This window comes from Gobio gobio (genome assembly GCF_949357685.1).
Source record: "Gobio gobio genome assembly, chromosome: 5".
Lineage (NCBI taxonomy): Eukaryota > Metazoa > Chordata > Actinopteri > Cypriniformes > Gobionidae > Gobio > Gobio gobio.
The window spans coordinates 6,482,302-6,498,395 of record NC_137101.1 but is presented as its reverse complement, the minus strand read 5'-3'; the positions used below and the strand labels follow the sequence as shown (position 1 = coordinate 6,498,395).

Genomic DNA, 16,094 nt, shown 5'->3' with positions numbered 1-16,094 from the left:
GCAAGTTTATTTATATACCAAATTTCATACACAATGGTAATTAAAGGTGAACTATAGTATATATGTAAGATTTTTGCAGTAAAATATCCAAAAACCGCTAGGCCAGTGTTATATATTTTGTTCAGTTGAGTACTTAGAATAGAGGAGAGCGGGGCACAACCTAACGCTTTTTGACTTTCTCAGTTAGTGTAAATCTACTTGGGGTTCAGAATATTTATTTTTTCCCACATTAATTGCACACATGTCTAGTACAATTATGTGGTTTTGTTTCATTAATACAGTGTAAACTTTTTTCTTGATTTACCCCGAAAGAATGGAAGTGAAATGTGACAACATGCCCCATAGGTGGGGTACATTGTAACATGTGGTGGGGCACAATGTAACATGACCAAATAACAGCTTAAAATGTTACCTGATATAATCAAAAAAATATTCAAGACAAACTAAAATATTTTGTTAACAAAATACAATTATTACATTTTTAAAATAAAATAATGGCATTTCATGTAATCATTAAAAATATAAGCATTTTTGAGTTTGACTACAAACACATCGCTAAATACAGCTATACAGCATAGTTCAAAACATAATAATAATTGATCATATCTGAACATTAGCTCTCAGTCATTATTCCCCCTTTTCTCATGGTTTCTTAAAAGAATTTATAAAAGTATAGAATATAACGGCATATTTCTAATAGGGGCTCATTGTAACGCAGTGTTAACACACACCTCATCTGCACAAATAGGATTTAAACTGTGGCTCGTGTCTTCTGCTGGTTAAATCAGCATTAAAGAACTATCTCAACTGTTAAATAACAGATATAAGATTACAATAATATCGGATTTGTCTTATTTTAAATAAACACAAAAAACAGAGATGAAAACTAAACTTAAGTAAGAAATTTACTTTTGCTATGGTTAAATAAATGTTCAGTAATATCTTCCAGAGATTTTTTAATTTTGGCGCTATTTTTTCTCTAAATAATGTTGATATGGCAACTAGTAAATACACTAAGTTTCGTCATTCTGGCATGTGTGGAAAGGGTTAAAATATGCGTGTTACAACTAACCCCGCGTTAGGTTGTGCCTCGCGCTCCCCTATCCCAAATGTTTCCAACTATTTGTAAATCGTGAGAAATTGCTATTTTAACCAAGGAGACAGGACGTGTGAGCTATGCGTTTGAGGGAGTCGCCTGTCGATTGCGTCATATCTGCGTTACCCTCGGTTTCCGGTTTTATTTAGAAGAAACGCTGTACTCTCACTGCAGTATGAATCATAGCAGCCGCCGAGCGAACGCCATAACTTCCTTTTCAACACACTCAGATATATCTAATACGATAAACAGAGTTGCGGTACCTCATACTTATGACTGGAAAAGAGGAAGTGGCGCCGCCGCGCCGGCGACCATGCCATAATAACAGTCCCGCTCTTCAATCGCTCCTGCGGCCTTGCTCAGCTCTACAACACTCGGTCCTGCTCTGCTTCATACTACAGTAATGTTAATAATCGCATCCATGAACATGATTTCTGCCCGAGTCCTATACTGACTCTTTTCCACCGGCTGTGCGGTGAAGACCACATGTCCCAAGATTCTACAGGCGACCTCTAGTGGACGGAAAAGTTACATAGTGTAGCTTTAAGTGCTTTACACAGGGCTCGACATAAGCAATGGCCCGGGGCCAGTAAAAGAGTATGTCGGGCTAGTTGAATGGCCAATCACTGGCCCGCGCGGGCCAGTGATTGGCCATCCGCAAAGGCAAAACAAACGCCATACTGTCATACAGAATTGCGAAGACGTTGGCTCTCAGTACCTCACCGATGAAGCATGTCGAAGGTAAGTTACTCAACTAGCTAGCTAATATATCACCATAACTTTGCTCATAAATGATAGATCCAAAGTGCGAGTGCTAGACTTGTGTCATGAGTGAATTTGGGCGTCATTCCAAAGGCAGCGAGTGCGCTCCGAAACAGACCGAGACGAGACGAGTAAATTATACTTTCGGTTTCATGTGCACCCGAAGCGTGATTCAAAACACCTATGTCACGTGACTACGGCTAAATGAAGCCAAAAATATCTTATATAATGTGTATCTTTGTTAATTGTTTATCTTTTGTTAATATATATATATTTTTTATATACACATTATATAGGCAAACACAGTGCTAACATTACTGGTCAGGCAATAAAAAATTAATAGTTACAATGACAATTTGGTTATTTTTGCATGTCTCCAGGGGCTCTCTAGCTCTTAATTAATGTACTCCATTTGCTGTATTGATCAATCCTAATGTATACAATACATACAGCTTAATGGAAAAGTTTTCCTTATATTTCTTTCAGGGCCAATACAAATATAGAAGGGGCCAGCAAAACTCTGATCTACTGGCCCCAGGGGCCAGTGGGAATTTTTTTTAATGTTGAGCCCTGGCTTTACATAAAAATGAGAAAGAAAATACAAGGTATTAAAAAATTAAGAACTAGAAATAAAACGATTTAAATTAGAATTGATTACCAGGAGATTAAAAAAGTTAATTAAATGGGATGGGGATGTTCTCTTTTATTCTGGACTGCAAGGGCAGTGATTGCATCGAGCGTGTTTTGCATCTTTTGTTAAATATAAGCTGTTTTCACATGGATTTTGTCATATAATCATATAATATGCATATCATGATGCACAATGATCAAAATGTTAAAACATAGCCTTTGATCATGCTTAATGTCAATGAATGGATACAAACACAGGCTACAACTATACACCGTTTTTATTTAAAAAAAAAAATTAATAAATGTGTAACATGTTGTAGGCCTACAGTGTACAATATGCACTACCGGTCAAAAGTTTTAGAATGGTAAGGTTTTTAAATGTTTTTAAAGAAGTCTCTTCTGCTCACCAAGGCTGCATTTGTGTTATTAAAATACCCAAAAAAATAAAATGTAATTTATTCCTGTGATCAAAGCTGCATTTTCAGCATCATTACTCCAGTCTTCAGTGTCACATGATCCTTCAGAAATCATTCTAATATGATAATTTGCTGCTCAAGAAACATTTATGATTATTGATGAAAACAATGTAAAAAAATTCAAGAGTTCAAAAGAACAGTTTTTATCTGACCAGGAATAAATTGCATATATTCAAATAGAAAACAGAAAACAGTAAATATTTCACAATATGTCTCTATTTCTTTAAAAACATTACAAAATCTATTGGACTTTTGACCTGGATAGTGTAGTATTATCCTTCACATTCATGTTACAAATAATACTGACACAAAGTATGAGGATATTTAATGTTAATGGACACTATAGTTTACTGTTACTTCAACTACAACTTTTTTATTATTTTAAAAATATATTAAATGTGTAACATGTTGTAAAGTTTTTCCCATTTCACTGCATTTTCAATCGTATTATTTCCTTCATGTTCATGTTGTTACAAATAATACTTAAACACAGAGAATGTGACATATTTCACATTTTCAAATAAAAATAACAATTTTATAGAAGGAACAAGTGAAATGTGTTTCTCTGGATGAAAACAAAGAGGACATTTATAAAGTATTTCTAAAATAATAGGTCTAAAATGTATTTGCAAACAACAACAAAAAACATGCAAACAACAAATAATCATCTTAAAACACAAAAAATTGTGACTCTTAAGCCCATATCATGGCGTTTCTGCAGAAAGACTTGAAAGGATTAAAGTCTTTTCATCCCTGAAAACGAAATGAATACGTTTTATTAATGAATAATTATTTAATATTAAGACAAATAGTATCTTTTGACAAATGCAAAAAAAAGCTTTATTGATAAAACGTGAAAGACGTGAACAGAAATGGCATGGCAGAAATATCACACGCAACTCCACATATTCTCCTTCATGCTTCTGTTGTCAAATGTCTCATTTGCTTAAATGTGACCAGAAAAGTGACTTTATTTAAAAGTATTGTTGTTAAATATTGTAGACATCGATCCGATTAAAATCCATGTGAAAACAGCGTGAAAATAACTTTGGTGCAGCGGGATACTATTGCTCTAATAGGAAAGTAAAGGTAATTTTCCCCTCCGGTCCTCTAGGCGGCAGAAGCGGGTTTGACCTTCAGTCTGACTCTTCGGCTGATTGACCACATACCACTTGATGACACAACAACACGTGCAGATCCTGCAGATGAGATGATGACAGCTCTTAATGGCACTTCAACACACATATTCCAGCTCAACCTGTAAGTAACTTTCAGCATAAAGTCGATTTCTCTTGTGTAATGACACTCTATCAAATCAATCAGTAGTCGTAGCTTCACCTGTTCAGTCTCTGAATGAATCGCCTCTGATGTTCAGTGTAAAGTGTAATAAGAAGGACTCAGCTGATGTTGATGTGAGAGTCGGCAGGAGTTTGTGAAGCTCTGATGTTCTCCTTTATGGGGTTCCATATGTGCCAAAAATAAGTTGATTGCTTAGTGCTTTGTACTATACATTTGTCCTTGTCAACAGTCATTGCATACTTATGGGTTCCATACACTCTAAAAAAAAAAGGTTCTATATGGCACCAAAAATAGTTCTTGGCTCGTAATCATAGGGGAACCTTTTTTAGTGCTATATAGCACCATTTTTGGTGCTTCAGTGGTTCTTCAGCGGTTTTTCAGAGGTTCTTCACCGGTTCTTCAGAGGTTCTTCACCGGTTCTTTGACTAAGGTGCTATATAGCACCTCTGAAGAACCACTGAAGCACCAAAATTGGTGCTATATAGCACTAAAAAAGGTTCCCTTATGATTACGAGACTTTTTTTTAGAGTGTATGTGCCAAAAATAAGTTGATTGCTTAGTGCTTTGTACTATACATTTGTCCTTGTCAACAGTCATTGCTTACTTATGGGTTCCATATGTGCCAAAAATAAGTCGATTGCTTAGTGCTTTGTACTATACATTTGTCCTTGTCAACACTCTTTGTCTAGTTGTTCAGATAAATTGTTCAGATAAATTGGTATATGTTGATTTGTTCTGTCGTCCTGTCATCCTGTTCTGTCGTCTTAACTGTCGTCCTGTTCTGTCGTCTTCATTGTCGTCCTGTTCTGTCATCTCATCTGTCGTCCTGTTCTGTCGTCTTCACTGTCGTCCTGTTCTGTCGTCTTAACTGTCGTCCTGTTCTGTCGTCTTCATTGTCGTCCTGTTCTGTCATCTCATCTGTCGTCCTGTTCTGTCGTCTTCACTGTCGTCCTGTTCTGTCGTCTTAACTGTCGTCCTGTTCTGTCGTCTTCATTGTCGTCCTGTTCTGTCATCTCAACTGTCGTCCTGTTCTGTCGTCTTCACTGTCGTCCTGTTCTGTCGTCTTAACTGTCGTCCTGTTCTGTCGTCTTCATTGTCGTCCTGTTCTGTCATCTCAACTGTCGTCCTGTTCTGTCATCTCAACTGTCGTCCTGTTCTGTCGTCTTCATTGTCGTCCTGTTCTGTCATTTCAACTGTCGTCCTGTTCTGTCATCTCAACTGTCGTCCTGTTCTGTCGTCTTCACTGTCGTCCTGTTCTGTCGTCTTCACTGTCGTCCTGTTCTGTCATCTCAACTGTCGTCCTGTTCTGTCGTCTTCATTGTCGTCCTGTTCTGTCATCTCAACTGTCGTCCTGTTCTGTCATCTCAACTGTCGTCCTGTTCTGTCGTCTTCACTGTCGTCCTGTTCTGTCGTCTTCACTGTCGTCCTGTTCTGTCGTCTTCATTGTCGTCCTGTTCTGTCATCTTAAGGGGTTAGTTCACCCAAAAATGAAAATTCTGTCATTAATTACTTACCCTCATGTCGTTCGACACCCGTAAGACCTCCGTTCATCTTCAGTACAGAAATTAAGATATTTTAGTTGAAATCTGATGGCTCTGAAAGGCCTCCATTGGCACAATGCACTTTACACTCTCAAGACCCTTAAAAGTTACTAAAGACGTCGTTACAAAGTCCATCTCACTACAGTGGTTCTAAAATAACTTTATGAATCAGCGAGAATAGTTTTTGTGCGCAAAAAAACCCTAAATAACGGCTTATATAGTGATGACGATTTCAAAACACAGCATCATGAAGCTTATGATGTTATGAATCAGCGAGTCGAATCAGCGGTTTGAATCGCCAAATTTCAGCAGTTTGGCGGTTTGACACGCGATCCGAATCATGACGACGTTAGGGAGATTTCCGGGAGTCTACAGGCGTTTACGGGGTCGAAAATCCCACTTTTCATGCAGTGATAACAGCTGAAGAAAGAGAAGAAGATCAAACCTCTCGCTTGTGGCAATCCCAATATTTAGCTGAAAAGACACTCGCCACCGGGAGATCACGGAGGACAGGTCACCACTGTAAATTTCCATCCATTTAGCCCAAAAACCGGATACTAATGGCTTGGTCAAAAGGAATTCTGCGTGTAAGCCTTTTCAGCCTTTCGGTGAAGTTCTCTTAATTTATTGATATCTCATTTTAAATCTGACTCCATTAATAATTTTATCTGACTCCAATTCTATGTGAAGTGTGTTAACTTTAGAGTTTATCAGCTGATTTTAAGATTAGTTGCGATTTAATTTAGATCGTTGATTTTTCTTAGTATCACTTATTTTCAAATATTTGTTCCTCCATGGGACCCGGAGTCTCAAATAGGCTAAGCGTCCGGTTTCGCTTGCTCTAACGGACACAGATTAGTCAGTTCTGATATTACAGAGGATTGCAGGGTGAACTATTTTACCTCTAAGTGAGTCACACATGTTTACTCATAACAAAACGTGTAATTTTAGTGATAGTCACGGAAACTGCAACTTATAATAACAGTGGCAGTCAGAAATTAGGTTTTCCCTCATGCATGGCTCAATGCTCCCGCTATGGGGATCCCAGTATGATCTGCCCTGGCAGAGAGATCTGCGGTAACTCCTACTAACCCCGCATGGACACGAATAAAATAATGATTTCAGAAAGATACAGAATAAATCAAGATTAACATTTATTTTGGCCAGACAGGAACAGTAAATAAATAAACAAGAATCCATGGTACACAACTGATCAGCGTAAAAACATAAAACACAATTGCAAAGCAATATGAAAATAATTTAAAAGAGTCATCATGTCTGGCACATCTACATGCAGTTTGCACGGGGGGTTCTGACTACAGAATATTCCCCCTGAGAGTTAGATTATCCAGCCTTAAATACTTAAACTAGAACAAAAGGGCTGTAAATATTTGGAACACCCCCACTTGGTTTTGGGGGAGTGGATCAGATATCTTTGAAGAGACTACTCAAAGGAGAACTGAATTCTCATTAGTTTTCAATCTTTCTAATACTACTAGTGACTGCAGTGAAACTGAGACCATTTTACCATTCGCACTGAGACCTTTAAAAAGACATCAAACATGAAAGGGATAAAACAATAGATTTACAAGATACATCATCACTGTTATATCTGGATTTGGTGACTTGAAAACAGGGCAAGGAGAGGGCAAAATGGGGAGGAGGGGGGAGAAATGTTTGTCAGGGTGTTGTCACACAGTTTCTGTGAGATCTTCTCTCAAGATTAGTGACTTTTATTGTTCAATTGCTGGGGTGTGTATTGCAGCTTTTGTCTTAGCACCAAAACCGATCCTTACAGTTGTTACCACAATAAAGTGTGATAAATTCTTGTATGGCTGGTCATGAGTATTTTAAAAGTTTTCTAATGTTGGTTAAACATACCTTGTAACGTTCATTCGTGTTTATTTGCTATTCACTAGTAGTAAAGAGGAAGAGATTATCGGTTCACGTGCCGCGATCTGTCACTTCACATTTAAGAGTGCCAAAACTGTATTTATAGTTTGAATTCCATAATAAAATTGACAATTTCGTAGGCTGAGATGTTTTTTCACATCATAGTAACCTGCTCTGTCTTGTCTGTCAGTGTCCTCTTCTCTTTTCACTGTGTGAGAAAATGGACGTGTGATGCATGAGAACAGTTTGTGTGAATCTCGCGGTGAATGCGTGACAGTTGGCCGCCCTGCTACAAGTTGTGATGATCTGAGCTATTCTGAGAAGGCCTGAAGCCTGCGGTCTTTTGATTCATATTTAATAGCCTATATGTTCATAATAGCATTATAATCGCTGTTGATAAGGTGCTTAATATGATGGCTATCCACTAATAGACTAACTCCCACCATAAAGACTATTGTTTATATAGGCAAAATAAAATATTTATTAAAACTTATTGTATTTTTTAGGTTCTTAATTACTGTTATTTTTGATGAAAAGTACCTAATTAACTTTTTAATTGGTGGAAACAAGCTTCAGTACATTTTATCATCGGCGTCTTCATTAGAGAAACAGACAGGACACAAACAGCATATTTAGCTGAAATCTGTTCTGCTTCCAGTTTCTCTCAGTATCTCAGGGAAGAAAGAATCTGCCAGATATTTAGTCCTGAATTTCCCATGTTTCGTTCTGCAATACTGTAATAACCAACCCTTAAAAAGTAAGAAATGCAGAGAAATAAAATGTTAATGTTTCCTGTTATATAGTGTTATAGGACTGCGTTTTAAACACTGAATAAACTGAGAATTATTGAGAGTTTCTACACTGGATCTCACAAGACGTTTTTTTTGTTCTGACTGAAAGGGGAAGTGGTAAAATCTCTAATAGCGGTAAAAGACCTCTATCCAGAGTAAAAGTGTCACAGTCGAGGCTCTCTCTCTCGTCTCTGGTGAGTCTTTTACACACAACACTAAAACTTCTGTCGTTTTGAGATTTTCAGTGTTTTGAGGTTGTAAACTTCTTCAAGATGAAACTGTTTTATCTTTCTAAAAATAATGTAAGATATTTAGTGATTTGATTTATGATCTATGATTTTGATTTAAAGAACTTTTCACTGTAAAGAATATTTTGTGGAAAGGAAAGAGTCCATGGATGTTAAAGATTCTTCATGGAGCATCAATGCCAATAAAGAGGCTTTATTTTAAGAGTGTGTATGATTGTGTTTGTGTTTTCTGTTGTAAGGTGGAGTGAATGAACATGATGGAATTATCGTTGACGTTCCTCCTCACTGGATGTCTGATACAAGGTCTCATTCTTATAGATTATATTCTGAAAGCATTTTCATGTGACCTCTGTAAGATTAAAGAGCAATAAGCCCTACAAAGCAAAAAGGCAGTAACTACGCAGAGTGCAGAACTGAGAAACATGACTTTAAAGTTATCCTGTCATCCAGCCTAAGTAGTTGTAGGTAGATTATTGGACATGTGGCTGTTTTGTTACTTTATATTAGCTTATTCTTTGTACATATCAATTCTCATATTTAATTTAATATTTTACCCCTATTTTGCAGTTACTGTATTCTTGCTTTGTATTACTTACCATAAACGTGGCACAAAACCAAGGAAAAAGGCAGTAACTACAGATTCTCCAAAAACTATTTTGCCACAACTTGGGCTCTGGGTGTGTTAGATACACTGTATTTGAAATAATTGGAGCCATTTGTTTTCCTGAACATGGATTTACCAAACCCAAATTAATTTGATAGTGATCCGGAACACGGGATATTTGCAATTTGTATTGCCTCAGTGACCTATTAGGCTACCTTGACAGAGGTTAGTGCTCTCCGAGTGCTTTTCTAGTTATTTAATATTTTTCCACTGCTGGTTGGATTATAACTTTGTGACATGAACAAAAAAATGATTACATGGCATCGGTGATGATGTGAAGTTACAGAGGATAAAGTTACAGCTAGGTGCAGGGAGAATCAGGGGCAGGTAAGCAAAACTATTTAAAACATCGCCTGTCAATTAGCATAATGCTATCTGAATGGACCTCTGAGAGGAAGTCAGCCCTGGCGGCTGACAGGTGTTTATTTTGTGATAGCCTAGCCTCTAAATGTTTAATCTGTCGCAGTTACTTATCATTCTCCGGGTATTTTCTTTTCATCGTCAGTTCAACCATCATCTTTTCCCGGCTTTGTGCCATCTCAAACTAAATTTGTGTGAAGTTAGAAGGGTGAAATCGCAAATGTTAAAACCGTCCCGTGAGGACGCCGCAAAATCAGCTGTGTGTGTTCACCATGGAAACAGTAACTTCACTGCGCAGCAACACGGTAATTTTTTGTTAGGTAAAACATAACAAGAATACAGTAGCCTAATGGATGTTACTGTACTCATGCTTTGTTTCACTAGGGCTTTTTGCAGTTACTTTACAAACGACTACCATTTTTCTCCAAAACGACACACATTTGAGATAAGATGCTTTGTCACATAACAAAGGATGCCTTGAATATCATGAAAATGATAACTCATTTTTGACCAAAAATGCAGTTACTGCCTTTTTGTTTTGTAGGGCAGAATAAGCCCTGCATTTATTCTGCATGTAAACTCTGTGTGATCCGTTCCTCTTGTCTGTGTGTTTTAGGAGTTTTTTGTCTTAATAATATCAATCTGCCAGAGAGAGTAGAAGCTCTACAAGGATCCTGTGTTTTCATACCCTGCACATTTGATATTGATCAAAAAGTTCAGCTCACTGATGCAAAGAGAATATGGTATAAAGACGGAGTCTCTGCCACAGTGTTTGACTCCAGTAAACCCAAGGCTGGACCGTTAAGAGGAGAAATATTCGGCACTGCTACAGAGAAAAACTGCTCCACACGCTTTGATAATGTCCGTCAGAGTCATAATGGGTCATATTACTTCAGAATTGAAACCAGCGGTCCATTGAAACATAACTACAGAAAACCTACCTTCTCCCAAGTTGAAATTGCTGTCAGAGGTGAGTGTCATATTGTTCATGTTCTTCTATCTTAATGTAAGTGTGGCGTGACCATTTGTTATTATTCCTCTGCTGAATTAATATTATGTAACGTGATTGTGTGAAGCTTCTGGTGTCATTCACTTCCAGTTATTTAACTGCCTACAAAACAGTCTGTTAAGCTGCTTTATAATGCAAACGGATCATTTTCATATTATTTTTGTCTATTATCGTAATCATTAACACACTGATGTGTAAGTAGTTTTACTGTTTACTGCACTTTTATTCTTCTAGTAGTTCACCAATAGACCTTATGTAGCTCCGCCCCTTTCAGCACTGCACTCGTGCTCTGTCCTCTGGTTTGTATTTCCACAGCATGAAAGATCTTATGGCAGGGGTGTCCAAACTTTTTTTATATAATATATATTTGACAAAAGCTTGAGCTGACAGTAGAGTAGCTTGAGATAGGACACAGTAAATGTATAGATATTTAACAATATCTGTAAAACTTTCATCAACCAAAAAGTTTTAATGGGTGAAATTTTAATATTATTACGGAGTTAGAACTCTGTTCTTATTTAAATTTAATAAGTGCTCTATTTAGATCACTACAGGTAAAACCACACTACAAAACATGCTTTTCTGACTTGGTATTTCTGTCATTTTTCCAGTCCAAATATCAAAAAATTCTTAAATCAAGATGCTTTTACTAAGGAAAATTACATATTTTTTCTTGATTCCTGGGGGAAAAAAATTTAAATGAATTGAGTTTTTGCTTGAAACAAACTAAATTATCTGCTAATGGATTAGAAAAATAATCTTCCAAAATCTTCCTTAAAGATTCCAAACAGAAACATTATTTTTCTTACCCCATTGGCAGATATATTTGCTTGTTTTAAACAAAAAGTCACTTAAATTAAATTTTATTTTCCAGAAAACAAGAACAAATATCTAATGTCATTTAACTTATCTTGATTTAAGAATTTTTAGATATATTTAGACTAGAAACAGGACAAAAATACTAAATGATTTTTTTCAGTGCACACAAGGCAAAAAGTAATACATACATTATATATGTGTGTGTGTGTGTGTGTATATATATATTTATTTCTATATCTAGAATGGTATTTAGTCTATAGACATATAAATACAAATGCACAAAACTGCAAGTTTATGACAAAAAATAGTCTGCAATTTGGCCTTTATTACTCATTTAATACATGTCTACATTACAAATTAAATAAAATTAGATATTAACCTACATTTCTGACAAATTACCATGGTTACAGGTGTTACGACAGTAAACGCATGATAAATTCGAAATGCGAATTGTTGTTTGAAAATGATTTTGAATCGGCTCAGCTGATTTGCACGTTAGTGTTGTTTATTAAGTCAGTGCAGTTTAAATTAAATCAAATCACAGAGAGATTCAGTACCGGAGACCTCAGCGCTGAACTCGAACACTTCTCACGGGCTTCGGAAGGCTGTTTAGTGGGCGCGTGATCGAAACACTCAGCAAGTAAACACATTTGATCAGAGTCAGAGCTCGCGAGTTGCGCACAAGCCTGTAGTGCTCCTGTCAGAAACTGAAGCTTCCGAGCCTCGATCGCCCCCCGGTGGCCGTTCCCAGTATAGCTCCTAAACCCCACCCCTCCATGTATTTGAATGGACGTGAGACACACTAAACAATTAAATTATACTTCAAATAATTGTTTCCTAAAGATGGTTTCTGTCATTTTAGGCAGTTTTTATTACGATGATTTCATTTCAAGTGTTCGCTTTTTAAATAAGTTTAGTTTTAGTGAGTTATGTGATGCTATAAAAACGGGGGGTGTGACGTCATGATTGACAGCTGAGATTGACGGCTTCTCCGAGTGAAGTTGTCACTGAGGCACTAATGGACTTTTTTCAGGATTTTTGGGAGGAGATTGGAGCTTTAGCTTTAATCTCTACATTTCTATAACTGTTTATTTCACACCAACATAATGAATTGTTCTGCATCTGTGAGAGAGTGGGCGGGCTCTTGATAATCGCGCCTCTACTTCCTGTTCTCTACTGCGCAACTCCAGTCCCGAGATCGCTACTGCGCAGACTCGGTCCCAAGATGTCAGCGCCGTGAGCGAGCATACAAAAGCTTCAACTATGGTCAGCGGAAGTCAATGAAGTCGCGTCGTCCATATTTTTTTACGGTCTATGGTTGCGCAGAGCACAAGCAGCGCTGTTTCGTTCCGCTTTGGGCGCTGTTTCCCTGGCCTAAAGTCTAGTACTGCCACCTTGCGGTGACATCATGAAACTGCATGATTTGTAAATGATCCGTGGCAGGCCACATATAATACATTTTAATAGACGCGCTGCGGGCCGTTTTAAATTCATCCCCGGGCCGCATTTGGACTTTGGACACCCCTGTCTTATGGATTTACGAATAACCCGCTTATATTAAAATCTTCCTAGTATACTGGGATTTACTGGGACAACATCCGCTTCAAACACTACAAAGCTCATGATAACTTTCATTAACTCTACAATAAGTAAATCCACTTCACCAGCTAATTATTCATCGACAGCGCTGCCATAGGAGCTGCCACAAAAACAGAAGTTCAAACTAGGGTTTGCACCAAGCGGCAATCTCCCGCAGTTTCTCTTGAAGCCAATACGGAAGTGACTTGAACTGCAATTCATCGACTGGCCACTAGAGACAGACTCCAGAAGGAGCAGAATCTCATTGAGCCTCATGTTAAAATGCCCAACTTTACAGCAGAAAAAAACATGCTTACAGTCTGGGACAAATTGTGGTTTTGGTCTATATGGCTAATTTTGCCCTTCATGACAACTGTGAGGGGGTGATTTTTTTAATAAATCATTCATTTACATTATATAAAGCCTTAAAGTTCTGCATAATTAAGGGCGTGGCCACTTTGAGTGACAGGTGGATTGGCGTTTGTCTGCTGTCTGTTAGTCATCACGTCACCTCAGCTCCACCCACGTCCCGCCTCTTTGCCCATTTTCTATAATCCAGGAGTGACGCGCGATGACGAGCTGCCAAGATGGCAACGGCCAGCTCAATCCTACTTTACACTACAAAACTGCTCTTCAGAATCCTATGGGTGACGTCACGGACACTACGTCCATATTTTTTTACAGTCTAAGGTTTGCACAGACTAGACTTTAAAGGGTTAGTTCACCCAAAAATGAAAATTACCCCATGACTTACTCACCCTCAAGTCATCCTAGGTGTATATGACATCTTTCAGACGAATACAATCAAAGTTATATTAAAAAAGTCCTGGCTCTTCCAAGCTTTATAATGGCAGTGACTGATGGGTCATTTTTGAAGTCCATAAAAGTGCATCTGTCCACTATAAAACTGTTCCACACGGTAGTGATGCGCGGGTCAGCTTTTTTTCCAACCCGCGGGTCCTGCTTTTATGAAATTATTTGGCCCGCCCCAGCCCGCACCGCACCAGTGTATCAATTTTAAAACCCGCCCCGCCCCGCATCCGCGACCATTAATCATAAATCAGGTCATATTAATAACAAGATAATGATAAAGATTTTCAACCTTTAATTTTCACCAAAGTAGCGTTTGGATCTTGAAGGCTTAACCATTTTTTATTTCAGATTTGTATAGGCAGTTTATAGCCTACGCTACATAACCACTAAACTTTTGTTTTATTTAGCACACAGAAATGTTCATAGCGTGTTTACATTCGCTGTGCAAACAAAGAATGGCGTCCACTGTACCAGGGTTTAATCTATTTCGGCTAGACTCCAGCACCTCGTCTTCCATCTTCACTTTTATCTCTCCGTTTTTGTTGTCGTGGCTGCCGGTGGGAGCTGCTCGGCGCGCAGCTGTCATGACGTGCCGCGTGATGCCAAAGGCTTGGGGACATCATGCAAGTTACGTTGCTACGGCTTTCATATTGTAACCTTATCAAAAAAACCTAATAAAATATGAAAATAGATACTCCCAAATATTTTATATAGGCTATAGGGAATTGCAGGCAACATACATAGATTTTTTTATTTTGTTTTTAATGACCCGCCCCAACCCGCCCCGCAAATAAGTGAAGATTTCTTAACCCGCCCCAACCCGACCCGCAGGTTACCCGCGGGGCCCGCGGGTTATGAGACGACCCGCGCATCACTACCACACGGCTTTATAAACTTTATAAAGTAAATTATCTAGCTTCCGGGGAATCGCCTTCCGTATCCAACTTAAAGAAAAAGTGTAGCGCTCGCGCCTCTCACAGTTCAGAATGCTAACGCTACGTCAGACGAGCGTAACTGGTGTGCAATGTCATCTGACATAGTGTAAGCATTTTGAACTGCGAGAGGCGAGGGCGCTACACTTTTTCGCTTCAGAAGGACTTTATTAATCCCCCGGAGCCATGTGGAGCAGTTTTATGACGGACAGATGCACCTTTATGATGGATATATGCACTTTTATGGACTTCAAAAATTACCCAACAGTTACTGCCATTATAAAGCTTGGAAGAGCCAGGCCATTTTTAATATAACTAGGATGACTTTAGGGTGAGTAAATCATGGGATAATTTTCATTTTTGGGTAAACTAACCCTTTAATGCTCTACAATGACGCTTTAAGCTTGACGTCGATGTTTGATTATGCCATCTGGATGCTCAAAATTGATCGGGAGAATGTACGTTTTAAACAGCTTATTGTACAGGCAAGTTAATCAACGTTCTGAACTAATGCATTGCTGCATTGTAATTGTAACGTACTGCTTCGAGACAGAGGTTGAGAATCCAAATGCAGCTTTATTCAGAGGGTAATCCACACTCGTAGTCAAAAACAGGCAAGAGGTCATAACAGGTAAGCAGTCCAAACAGGCAAACAAGGCAGGAGAGACAGGCAAACGGGTAATCCACAGAACAGGCAAATAATCCAAAACCAGAGACATGAAACCAGGGAAAACGCTCAGAAATGCAGTAATACAACAAACAAACAAGACTTGGCCATGACTGACAGAATGAACAGGCTTATATAGGGTGAGCTAACTAGGAAATGGGGTGCAGGTGGATGTAATCAATGGGTGTTGAAGAGTCCGGGCAAAGGATTATGGGTGATGTAGTCCTTGATGGAGTGACAGTCTGGAGTGGAGTGCCCTCAGGTGGTTCTCATGGGCACTCACACAGGATGAATTGTGACATAGCCCCCCTCCTAAGGAGTGGCTTCCAGACACTCCTATAATAATAATCCCGGAGGGAGGTGGAGCGGAGGCGGACACGGGGGTGGGATGGAGGGCCAGGCCCATGGAGCGGAAGAGGGCCTGGAGACCGAGCAGAAGACCAGGAAGGAGCAGGCTGAAAAGATGACCAGGGTGGTGCAGGCCAGACAGATGACCAGGGTGGTGCAGGCCAGACA

At 38.6% G+C, this 16,094-nt stretch overlaps 1 protein-coding gene and 1 long non-coding RNA gene across 5 annotated transcripts in view; one reads left to right on the top strand and one right to left on the bottom strand.

Annotated features, from left to right (window-relative positions):
- Window positions 1-2,538: 2,538 nt before the first annotated feature.
- LOC307126761 overlaps window positions 2,539-16,094 on the bottom strand; it is a 50,878-nt gene continuing 37,322 nt past the window's right edge. The window contains exon 3 of the long non-coding RNA XR_013816535.1: window positions 2,539-4,163. This is a non-coding gene — a long non-coding RNA (uncharacterized lncRNA). The remainder of the gene's footprint in view (window positions 4,164-16,094) is intronic.
- LOC307126756 (B-cell receptor CD22-like) overlaps window positions 8,637-16,094 on the top strand; it is a 37,201-nt gene continuing 29,743 nt past the window's right edge. For 2 of the 4 annotated variants that reach the window (XM_079817440.1, XM_079817442.1), the window contains exons 1-3: window positions 8,637-8,682; window positions 8,976-9,039; window positions 10,377-10,730. In XM_079817440.1, the coding sequence (XP_079673566.1) occupies window positions 8,985-9,039; window positions 10,377-10,730 (409 nt within the window). In that variant the 5' untranslated portion in view covers window positions 8,637-8,682; window positions 8,976-8,984. Of the gene's footprint in view, window positions 8,683-8,975; window positions 9,040-9,829; window positions 10,066-10,376; window positions 10,731-16,094 lie in introns of those variants that run through there. The other 2 variants (XM_079817439.1, XM_079817441.1) reach the window with 2 other exon arrangements.